This window comes from Galeopterus variegatus, unplaced genomic scaffold (genome assembly GCF_000696425.1).
Source record: "Galeopterus variegatus unplaced genomic scaffold, G_variegatus-3.0.2 Scaffold6638, whole genome shotgun sequence".
NCBI lineage: Eukaryota > Metazoa > Chordata > Mammalia > Dermoptera > Cynocephalidae > Galeopterus > Galeopterus variegatus.
The window spans coordinates 74,205-86,613 of NW_007732749.1; the positions used below are offsets into that span (position 1 = coordinate 74,205).

At 41.6% G+C, this 12,409-nt stretch overlaps 1 protein-coding gene across 1 annotated transcript in view; it reads right to left on the minus strand.

Moving 5' to 3' along the window:
• Positions 1-7,907: 7,907 nt before the first annotated feature.
• Positions 7,908-12,409, minus strand: part of LOC103606515 (RB1-inducible coiled-coil protein 1-like) — a 26,147-nt gene continuing 21,645 nt past the window's right edge. Inside the window, 3 exon segments of the mRNA XM_008591101.1 lie at positions 7,908-8,020; positions 8,610-8,785; positions 9,010-9,194. Coding sequence (XP_008589323.1) covers positions 7,908-8,020; positions 8,610-8,785; positions 9,010-9,194 — 474 coding nt within the window.

Genomic DNA, 12,409 nt, shown 5'->3' on the forward strand with positions numbered 1-12,409 from the left:
AGAAAAGAGCAAAAAAGAATGCAAAGCTAATAGTAATTGGTTCTAAAGCTGGCTTTCAAGTTTCCCATGAGTCACTATCCTGCTGTCCTCCCTGCCGGGCCCCCTTAGCCACTTTCATCTTGGGGCCTTATGCCATTCGTCAGGTTGTGTCCCCTGCAAGGCACAACACCACTTCTGTCATGATGTTCACCCAGGTGGTAGAAGATGTGGCCCATAATGAAAGCCCTGAAAGCCCTCGGGTCAATATGGCCCTTCAAGCAACATCGATTTCCCTGAAAACCCTTGGGTCAATATGGACCTTCAAGCAACGTCAATCTCTAAGGCTCTGCCCCGCCCCCACTTGGCTGGATAGTCAATGACGGGTAAGATTTCCAGAGGGAAACAACCTAAGACAGGCACAGCCACCAGAGGGAATGGAGGCAAGGCTGGGAAGGTTAGCCACCTCCAGCTGCCTTATTAAAACAGAAAGGGGGAGATGTTGGGCCTTTAAAAAGCTAACACCACCTTAAAGTGACATTACAAGTGGATTAACGTGGCAGCCTAAGAAGGTGCCGGGAGAAGGCAGGGTGGGAGTGTCTGCGGGAACCTTGCCTTAGCCCTTATTGGCCGCACTTGTGAACACTGCGTAATTGCAATAGCTAGGTATTGAGACAGGATGCATGCCCTTAACCCTTAAGCTGATTGGAGGATGTAAAAAACCTGCCTTTGCCATTTACCTTTAAAAGCCAATGCTTGTGTGTTAATAAATGGAACTGCCTGACAGAACCCCCACCACGTCTGAGTGTCTTTTAACTGGGCTGGTTTGGGGCCGGTGGTTGTGCTCACCTCTCTTCATGGCTCTCTTCCCCCGTCTCCTTCAAAAGGGGACTGAAGGGAAAGAGGAATCCCAGGCCGTTCGCTCGCCCACTGAAAGGAACGAGGCTAGGGCTGTACAGGTCGGCTGCTGGCGACAGACCTGACAGAGTGGTGCCCCTTGTGAGGAGTTTTTTTAAAAACCATTCGCTCACTCACCAGAAGGAACGAGGCTAGGGCTGTACAGGTCGGCTGCTGGCAGCAGACCCGACAGCAGAGTAGCACTTAATACATGCCGATTTTCTCTGATGCATTCCCTTTTCCTTTTTCCATGATAATTTTATTTCCTTCTCAACTTATGAGAAAATAACTCTTAACCTTACCTGTTTGTGTATCAGGAATGTTTTTAGGAAATTAAGTTTTTGTGTCTCCTTAGCTCAAACTTTCATCTAATATCAGCTAATTGTTAACTTCCTGATTATTAGAAATTTCCAGACTTCCAACCATTCTCATCTTAGAACACTGGTTTCTCAGTGTTAGCACATTTTCTTCTATTTTTTCCGCTTAGTAGTTCAGCAAAATAGGCAGCAGCAAAATCAGGTTACAACAATCTCAAAATATTTATGCATATTCATGCTGTTCCTGGTCCAAAGGTCCATCCATCTCTTAGGATCCAGTTGATGGAGCAATCGCATCAACTGCATTCCACTAAGCACTTGTTCAATTCCCATCCCATCTTGGGGCACAATTCTGGGATAATGGAAACATCTGCTTTAAGCCAAAAACAAGGGAAGAGAAAACTTCCCTCTGAAGGGCTGTTTCTGTAGGAACAGGAAATAGAATATATTTCAAAGGAGAGTCAAAAAGCTGTCCACAATCAAACACATTAATAATTTTGCAGCAGAAAAAATAATCACACTAAATTGAAAAAATAAAAACAAAAACAGCCTCATATCAGTTCAGGCCAGGTTTTGTGAGTAGTTTTTAGAGTACCCACCCATATCTGAAATTCTCTAATTCTTCAAAGTTCTGGCTCTTTCATCATCCCTTTGACTGCATTATTAGTCTAGGATGTCCCTTCAACAGTTCCAAATAACCCATGTGCTTCAGCCACACTTTAAGATTTACTTTTTTAAGAAAACTTAAAAAATTTTTTTCTTTTAACTTCAGTTTTCAAAGTTTCAGGATTTGGGAACTGCAAGTAAGGGATTATAATAAAGATCTGTAATTAAAATTTTTACAATGTATATGTACCTTTTAAATAAAAATATTAATAACTTATGAACAACATTTGTAAAACTAAAGAACAGGTAAAACCTAGTTTCTGGCTATCTGGTAGCCACAGGCTCTAATTGTCTTTCATGTAGATTATAAACAACCTTCAGCCCTTTCATTTAAATTTCTTTCTTCCTCTTGTTTTCTGGAAAACACCCTGTTCACCTATTTTTCTTTCCTGTTCCTTCTGAGATAACTGGAGTTGCACTGGAATTTACAGATGCCTTAGCCCAGGCCTGTCCTATGCCTGATTCTCTGTCTTTACTTCTTTTAGGATCTGCACTCACTGTGACTCCCTACTCTTTGTACCTGAACTGCAGTAGGCATTTTATGGATTTTTGACAGCTTTATGTATACAAAAAATTAGCTTCCTCTTTTAAAATTATTTTTTAATTTTTTTTTGCTTCCTCTTTTCACCTACAACATTTCGCCTTATGCCCCATTCCTCACCTGTCCTTATGTCCCATCAACAGCCATATTCTAAATCTCAGAGTACCCTTGAAATGTTTCTGTCCCCTTTTCATCAAAAATATTTTTCCCTCCAAGTATTTGATTTAATTGTTCTTTTACTTCTCACATGATTTCTCAGATTCAGTCAAAACTCATTCCTGGGATCACCCTCTGTCTGAAGTAGTAATGACCAAATACACTGAAGCAAAAGAGTGTCAGCCTTGGGGGTCAGAAAAGAAGCTGCTAGCCCTGCGTGTGCCTCCCTGGGCTTGAGAGTCACAGAAAAGTAGCCATCTGGGGTCTGCTGTGGGGAGGTTTGTCCAGGGCTTCCTCCCAAGGCTTTCCCATGCTCAACTGAACAACCACCTCTGAATTTGTCTACTCTAGGCACATGGGTGTTGTCAGAGGGAGTCTCACCAACAATTTCCCATCAAAGCTCAAGGGGGAGAGAGGTTCAACTTGCCAACTGAAACAAATTTAGGGATTTAAGATAAGGTACAGCAGCAAATAGCAGAATACTTTTCTGGAAGTCTGTACTTTCATGGACAAAACCAAGGGAGAAGTTTTGCCTGAGCAACCTGCTTAGGCCTTGGTTTCCTAAAGGACAAAATGGACTTTGGGAGGCCATTCACATTAAAATTATATAATGCTTACGAGTTCTAGCTCTTCTGTGGTCTGTTTGGCTTATGTGATAGTCTAACATGCCCTCAACCATTCCAGGTGACCCCTGTACTTCACTCTTTATAACGGTCTTCTCTTAAGACAAAGGCCCAGGGAACGGAAATTTCTAAAAGTACATCTGGCATTGTCTCCCTTAAAAGGAACCTCCTTCTGTCCATCCACTGGGACTTCCCAACAAGTAGTATCAGAATTGGAGAAGAATGAAAGTGGCACCACATGTGGGGGTGGGAATAGCAGCTGTCAGAGGGGGTTTGGAGCCTAAACAGGTGGGGATGGTGTGCACTGAGGGGGATGGAGGAAGCATGGGAGGTCAGAGGACTGGTGAGAGGAGAAGACATTCATGCTAGGGAGGAGGGAGCAGAGGTGATAGGAAGTTGGTTACTCATGAGGAAATTGATCAACTACATAAATATATTTAGGATAATGAAACCAGCTTGAACCCTGTGATGTTGTGAATATGAATGTGACTGTATGGTTTTTGAGAGAAAATAAATAGATGATAGGTTAATAGATAGATACATTTAGATACAGAAGGAAGTATGTATGTTACTAGACAAAGACTTTAAATTAAAAAAAAAAAAAGAAATGAGGTTCAAGATGACAGAATAGATGGTTCCCAGCATCACTCTCTCCCACAAATCAACCAATTTAAAACTATAAAAATGTAAAATCAGCCAAACTGGGGCTGCTGGAGCTCAGGGGAAAAGGAGGCGAGACCTACAAAGTTCATGAAGGTGGGAGAAACCATGAGGAGAGAAAGAAAAAACTGCTTGGAGCATTTTGGGCTGTGGCTGCTTTAATGCTGGAGCGGCTGAGTGCATGCAGCTGTGCCCTTCAGATGGAGTTACTTGGAGCCGGCAGGGAAGAAGAGGACTTTGGTGGCCCCTAGGACAGCAAGACCACTAATAGAGTTCCTGTGGACCTATGCAGGAGCAAGGAGCCAGAACAGCTGAAAAAGGGGAGCCATTCAGAGGCCAGTGAGTCATCGCAAGGGATTGACACAGGGCCTGTCCCATGGGAAGTGTTCAGAGCACCAGCAGTGGGGGAGACAGGCCCACTGGGAGAACACTGGGACACAGCAAGGACAGCCGATCCACTCCCCAATCAGCGCAGAACCACTCACAGGAGACTGGTCAGGAATATAGAATTGCATGGGGTGCAGTTTGATGAAAAAACTCAGGCCCAGATCACAGCTTCTACACAACCCAGGTGAACCAAGTATCTGGAGAGCCAGAAGTACCTATAAGGTCAACTATTAAACCCTGAGCTGCACAAAAAGCCTTCCCTAGGGAAACAGCAGCAAAGCAGCAATTTAGGTCAACCACATAGCTCAAGTACTAGTACCCACAGGAAGTTCTATTTTAGAAGTAAGCAAAGGACAAAACATTAGTTCCAGACCAGGTACACCATCAGCGCCTTGGGGCCCACCAGGGGACATGAGGCATGGAGCCTGAGAACAGACCCTCCCCCCATAATCAGGCCCACCACCAATGCCTTGGGGTCCTGCCCAGGGGCTTGGGGTATGGAGCTGAGGACTGGACCCCTGTCCCACAATGAGGTGCACCACGCCAGTGCTTCAGGGTCCACCCAGGGACCCAAGGCATGGAGAAAGGGACTGAACCCCCCCCTCCCACAGCCAGGCACACTGCACCAGCACCTCAGGGTACTCCTGGGGACCTGAGGCATGAAGTAGGGGATCAGATCCCCCTCCCACAACCAGGCACACCACGCCAGTGCCTCAGGGTCTGCCTGGGGACCCGAGGCATGGAGAAGGGGAACGGACCTCTCTCCCTCTCCCACAACCAGGCACACTGCGTCAGTGCCTCGGGGCCTGAGGTCTGGAGCTGGAGGCTGGACCCCCCTCCCACATCCAGGCACACCACACCAGCACCTTGGGACCCACACAAGGACCTGAGGGATGGAGCTGGAGGCTGGATCCCCCCAAAATCAGGTACACCACCAGTAGAAAGGAGCATGCCAAAAACATCACTTCTATGTAGGTGGTCCCCCACAGTCACCACAATAACCATCAGGCACAAAAGCAGCTAGATGCCACAACCACTATGCAGATGGTCTGCCAGCCACTGGAGTGCATTGACATAAGGAGAGTCACCAGCAGAGATAAAAAGGATGCCTCTCTGCACAAAGCACATTTCAGAGTGACAGAAGAAGCATCTGCTCTATGATAATATTGGGGGATCTGTTCACACCTCTGAGCATTGGACATATCATCTGCGCAACAAATCAACAGAGTAACCATTCCTTCAGAAGGAGAGAAGAAATCTAGGGTAATTAGAGGGGGATATAATTATCCTCTTCCATGAAACCCCCTCTAATCTTCCTGCTTCGGGATTAGGGGCAGGAAGGAAGGCTGTATTATTTGAATACAATCAAATACAGTATATTCTTTGAAAAATAGAAATGAAAGAAAAGTCTCCTTCCAGGGTTCAATTAAACATCTGTGGGGGTTTTTGTTTGTTTCTCAGTTATCTTAGAAATCATCTAATCTACTCCATTAGCAACCAGAGATAGTAAATGAACTGCCTAGACTCACAGTTGGTGGCAGACCTCCCTGTAGAGGGGCTTTTCAGTTGTAAAGTGCTGCCTCCCACCCAGGTGTGTCAGAGACCAAGGCACAGAATAAGAAAAGGACATAGCAGGAGTTTCACCCAGCCCAGGTCTCAGCTCAGAGGGGGCAAACGTTACAGATGCGATCAGTCTGCCACCAGCACATCACAGTGGTTTTGAGGGGGGCAGGACTTTGGATGGCCAGGTCTTAGTGGGTGGTCTTAGTTTAAGTCTTTCTGCATATTAGAGAGTCCAGTGTTTTCCACCATTAGGGCACAATGAACCCTATTCTGCTGGAAGAGCTGTAGTATAACAGAAACGAGGTCTTTCTGAGAAATCACATGTAAACATTAATTGATTCAAGCAAAAGAGGATGAACAGATACTGTGTGACTCTGAACCACTACCCAAGTGACTCTGGGCCTCCATTATCAAATAAAATGGCCAGATAAGAACTAAGTGACTTCCATGACTGTTCACACTTCTAAAACCCCATGAGATTCCACAATAAGTAAATAGAAATAACAGGAGAAACTTATCAGACAATAAACACAAAGTGGGAAATATGACTAACTGCAATTTTTAAATCTCAAAGGTAGGTGTGTGTGTGTGTGTACAAAATGTTCCAAAATTTCTTGTGCAGTTTAACTTTCACTTTAGAAGCAAAAATACTAGAAATGTATAAAAATATCATTTGAAGCTTTCAATATTTCAATTTTTTATACTTATATAGCTTTCTGAACTTTGTGCAATTTTAAAGTATTTTTAAGTCCCTCTAGCTCAAGATAGTAAAGATTAATCAAAACAAAAAATTATAAAAATTTTATTCAAAAAAGCTAAAGTATAGAAGAAATTTAACTTCTATATCTGAGGTGATGGAAGGCAAGAATATATTATATAAAAGAATGTTGTTGCAGACAGAGGAGATCCTGTCTCCTGGGGGAAATAATAATCCCTGTGAAATAACAAAAACTACAGGGACAACTCCACATTTTCAAAAACTATGAAACTGAGGGATCACAAGCAGGGAAAATCTGGGTTCCAGGGAGAAAGAACAGAAAGTTGACTAAGCTTTATTAGCTTTATTGTGATGGGTTGAGCAGGTGGAGTTGGAAGGAGGGATCAAGAAGGCGTAGAAGAATGTAGGGACCTGCTGGGCTGGTGTTGGGTTGTTGGAGGAGAGGCTGTGGTTCAGCCTCTTCCTCTTTTTGCCCATCCCCCACCAGGAGCCCTTTGTGATGAGGTCACAGCTCTGTGATGCAGGCCTCAGCTCTAGAACCAAAGGCAACTCCCAGAGCTCAGTTGCCTGAGAGCAGCAGTGCGATTCAGAAGATGGCTGAGTCCCAGCTCCACTTCCTGGAAGGTGGACATCAACCTTGCCTTCCTGGGTGGGCTGGGCACTTCCTCCTGTCACCCCCCTATATCCAGAAGGACCCATCCTTACCTCCACCAAGGAAAAAGAGGAGCATGAGGAAGGTAAGCAACCCTCTGCCTAGACCCAACAGATAGTGATTCTCTTTTTTATTCCTATTACTATTTCCATTCTTCCAAGTCAACTAGAGAGATGCCTGAGATGGGAAATCTCAGGAAAGATTAGAACAGCATCCTTCTAGGGACAGATGTGGCAGGCCAGGGGTGAAAGTGGGCACTAGGATTTCTGTCCAAAGCTCTCAAACCAGCTGTGTTGCTCAGCTGGAGGGGCTAAGGCAAGGTCAGACACCGAGACTCAACTCTGTGGCCTAGAATGGGATTGCTGAGAGCTGAGATCTTCATGGGAGGACAGGCCCTGAGCTCATCAGTCCCTTCCTGTGGCAGATGCCTTGGGCCAAGTCTTGTCTCTGTGTTGGGTCTTCCTGGGCCCCTAACAGCTCCCATCAGAGGCTGGAGGTGACTCTGGCCTTGAAGGCAGAATCCTACCTGACAGCTCAGATGCAGGCCTAGCCTATGGGTTTCCAGATGAACTGAGGACGTCTGCAGTGGATCTCATGTAGAAAATCCCTCTTCATGTTTTTCACAGAAGGAAAAGAGGAATTATTTTTATCCATGTTAAAAATGAGTAAAGGACAAGAAAAGAGCACAGGGCTCCATCAGCTAACTGTATAAAGTCATGTTGTTCATGAACACTGTGTGTCTGCAGCTTGTCTAGTAGGAAGAGTGAGACTTACTAAATAATTTCCCAAAGGATTCCCTTTTTGACTTTTCCACTTCATATAATCGTTTTCCATCTTTGACTGTCGGGTCTGCCGCCGGCCAACCTGAACAGCCCTAGCCTCGTTCCCTTTGGTGGGTGAGCGAATGGCCCGGATTCCTCTTTCCCTCCGGTCCCTGTTAGGAGGAGACGGGGGAAGAGAGCTGTGAAGAGAGGTGAGCACAGCCACTGGCCCCAACCAGCCCGTTAAAGGACACTCAGATGCGGCGGGGGTTCTGTTGAGCAGTTCGGTTTATTATCACACAAGCACTTGCTTTTAAAGGCAAATGGGGACAGGAGGTTTTTTACATCCTCCAATCAGCTTAAAGGTTCCATGAGCATGCACCCTGTCTCAAAGCCTAGCTATTGCAATCACACAGTGTTCACGAGTGCGGAAGTGTGTATTTGGCCAATAAGGGCTAAGGCAAGGATCCCACAGACACTCCCACCCTACTTCCTCCCGGCGCCGTCTTAGGCTGCCACGTTAATACGCCCTTGTGGGCCCATAATGGCACCTCTTTTAATGTCACTTAAGGTGGTGTTAGTTTTTAAGGCCCGACATTTGACTAAAGCATCAGCCCACTAGAAGAGGAAAACTTAATAACATACACCAATTCATTAATGTTTGTGTACAATTAAAATAGATTTCAACTTGCATAGTTCTCTGTAGTGTTTTATGAACATTTTTCTCCTTACAACCTCAACAACAGCTAAGCAGTACATCTGAGCTTCAACAATTTTGACTCTTTCTAACAGCTCTATTATAAGGCGGAGCAAAGCTTGCAATTTCTCTCCATCTTGATCAGCCTGAAGGATTACAAAGCAACACCACCTATAGAATGAAATCCATTATTTTAAACATTCACAAAAGTTTATTGAAAGTAATTTCTTATTAATTAAGCTAAGGAAATCAAGACATACAAACAATAAAAATAGTCTAATCCCAAAATATCAATTTTTTCGATATGGTAAGGAGAAATTATCCCATCACTTGGGAGAAATAAACATGAACACCAACTTTAAACATCCTAAATTAGATATAATAGAATCACTTATTTCAGTCTGACATGTAGATTATTTGCTAGCTCTTGTTTGGCAGTGGTACACTTCTGTTTAATATCCAACAATTTTCTTTGATTTTGCAACATAATCATCAACTGATTTGCATGACTCAGGCATAAATCAGGTAATACAGACTCATCCTTCAAGTTTTCAGCTCTCATCTGATTAGCTAAAAATCCCTTTGAGAAAAAATATTTTAAAGGACATTGTTTCATGAAAGACATGAAAAGTCAGTTAAGAGGAAAATCTTTATGTTAAATACAAACTGTTCTACTTTCAAACAAGATTTTAAAATCCCTTATTTTTCTAAATGTAATAGATGCATTCATGGCACAAGACAGAATTTTAAAGAAACCTATGTTCGTCTAACTTTGTTTCAGTTTTCAAAGTAGGAAAAAACAATGGCTGGAAAGATAAGGTAACGACTTATCCAAGGACATACCTAATAGCTGAACTAGAATAGAAGCAGAACTGATGCTTCTAGTCTCTTACTACACTGCACGTCAGTCAGAGAATAAATAAAACATGGTCACTGAAAAACAGTGACTGGTTCATCCCAGCCAACATTATGTAGTAGTATATTATACATTTCTTCAAATAAAAAAATAATAATCAATTGCCCTTGAAATATTTATTGATAAGTCACTGCCCTCTCGTTATTTCTGTACCATACTTTGTTCCATTAATCTGTACTCAACACAATGACTGAATTGTGTAATTTTACAGTGTGCTTTATTATTTGGTAGGAAAATTTTTTTCTAAATTTCTTTCATTTTGTCAGTAGGGATTGTATTTAGACTGCACAATAATTTAGACAGATCTGCCATATTTAAAATGTAGTCTTCTTTCATATCTCTGAAGTACTTTTAGTTCTTAAATAAAGTCCAAAGACAACCTAATTAGGTTACTACTATGTATTTTATTGCTAATATGAGTTTCTATTCCTACTCTATACACTAAATACTTAATATGTTATACAAGTTAGATTTTGCACATCCTTCTCATAAATACTCATAAATACTGCCAAAAGAAATCTATTTTTCAAAATTCAATTCCATATTTTTAAAATCATCCTTAGTGTAATTTAAATAAATAAATAAATACATAAGTACATAGCTAAAACCCTGGTAAATCATCTAGCAGTACTTTAGCACTACCATTTCTATATGTAAATAACGTCTGACAGCTACACGATAGCACTACAGTACTCACGACACCCCGCCAGATGCATTCTGCCAACTTTGGTTTAGAAAGATGATTCCCTGTGATTTCTTTATTTTGCTGATAATCCTTAAGGATAAAGATGACTGTAGAATGAATATTCTGGGCTATATAGTGCTACATGGCTTCACAGGATTGGTGAGGGAGGATTATCTGCCAAGACCAGGTAGAGGGTCTACAAAAGTTCTCATAAATGTTGCGGTTTTAGAAAATTAATCCTTTAAAGAAATTTAGAATGGCTCTTATCTTATGAGATATTCAGGCAATAAACACCTTTCCGTGACTTCTATTTTCTTTCTCTTTAACGGGGAATGGTGGGCTGGCCGGTTAGCTCAGTCAGAGTGCAGCCTTGTAACGTCGAGGTCAAGGGTTCAGTTCCCTTTACCAGCCAACCACCAAAACACAAAACAAAATTATGGGGCTGGCTAGTCTACTTTCACCAACAACATTCAGAAAAAAGTGCTGATAAGCAAAGAAAACATCTGCAATGGGGAAATACTAATAGCAACAATATAAGTAACAGATGAGATATCTGTGAATAGAATGTGAAAAACTCCACACCAGCAGATTGAAGAGAATTTTAACATTTCTCAAATTCAAAGAAACATGAACCCAAATCCTCATTCTATAAGTATTGATGTGTACTTACCATGTGTCAGGCATTTGTCTACCAAGTAACAGAAGATATACTAGAGACCTGCCTTCTTGGAGTTTATATGCAAAGAGAAGAAATTGTATTAAAAGCATGTAATAGTTTAATTACAATTGTGATACAAGATAAGTACAGCATGCTGAGATAAAATAAACCTGATCTAATTGAGACCTCAAGATCAGAAAAGCTTGTCTGAGGAAGTTCATGTTTCAGTGAAAACCTTCACTCTGTACATCCTTCGGCAGCCAAACACATGATGATGTTGGACTAAAAAGTCATTCCACTGACCATATACCACCTAGCTTCAACAGGTTCCCTTTTCTCTCAGGACCTCATTGAAAATAACCTTATTAAATCTAATTCCTCTCACATTAAAATTCACTCAGGCATGTGCATTTGAAACCTGTCTACCGTAGGGCCTGGATTTCTATTTGTCTTACAGTTTAGCTCCCAATATGTAACTAGGCAATCTAGATGACTTCTAAACAGACTCAGTACGAGTACTGGAGAATAGCAAAAAACATTCACTGAAGAACTTAAATAATTAAGTAAATATTTAATTGCCTTTGAATGTCTAAAAGAACTGTACTACTCAGGTATCAAAATCAAGAAAGCCCTATATTAGTCAGCCATCTCCTCCCTGCCACCCCCCCAAAACCAGATAAAAGATATTTTTAAGAAGTAAGAGAAGGTTACTGCCAGTTTTGATAAGGTGTTCCAAAAGTTAAATTCCATGAACTACTGTAGATTAAAACATTACCCAAACACTGCAAACATTAGGGGGAAAAGAAGCTATTCAAACAGGGTACTCTATGGTCACAAGACAATAAAATTAACCCTGTATTTTTCATGGGAACATAAGGAATGTTCACTGAATTTTATTTCAGTGTGAGTTCAGGAAGGTCAAAGGGTAAGACTTAGCAAAAAAAAAAAAAAAAAAAAACCGAGACACTTAAATACTAAAAAAATGGATTCTTCCATTGTTTTCAGAAAGAAAATACTATCACCCTACTTATCATACCAACCATATTCCCAGAAAAGCATGACTTATCTTTCTATGACAAAACTCCATTTGCTAAATCCAGTGTGGCTTTGAGAATAACATCAGCAACAGATTTCTTTTATATTACCATCAAATATAAAACAATTCAGGTATGGTTATCTGTCTGATTAACCATAGAAGATTTCAAGTGATATAAAATAGAAGAAATATTAGCAGTATTTTTTTTGAAAATCAATAGAGATAGGAATAAATTTAATAAAATCAAAAATTTAAATTTCTGCATTAAAATCTGTTTAAATTATCAGAGACAAAGAATAACATTTGTATTATTTATAATAGACAAAAGATTATCCAGACTATTTTGATACATTCTTACAAAAACACTGAGATAAAGAAAATTTGGCAAATGACAATTCAGAGAAAATATGTGACAAATGGGCCGGCCCGGTGGCGCACTGGATAAGTGCGCCACTTGGGAAGCACGGCGGCGCTCCCGCCTGAGGGTTCGGATCCCACAT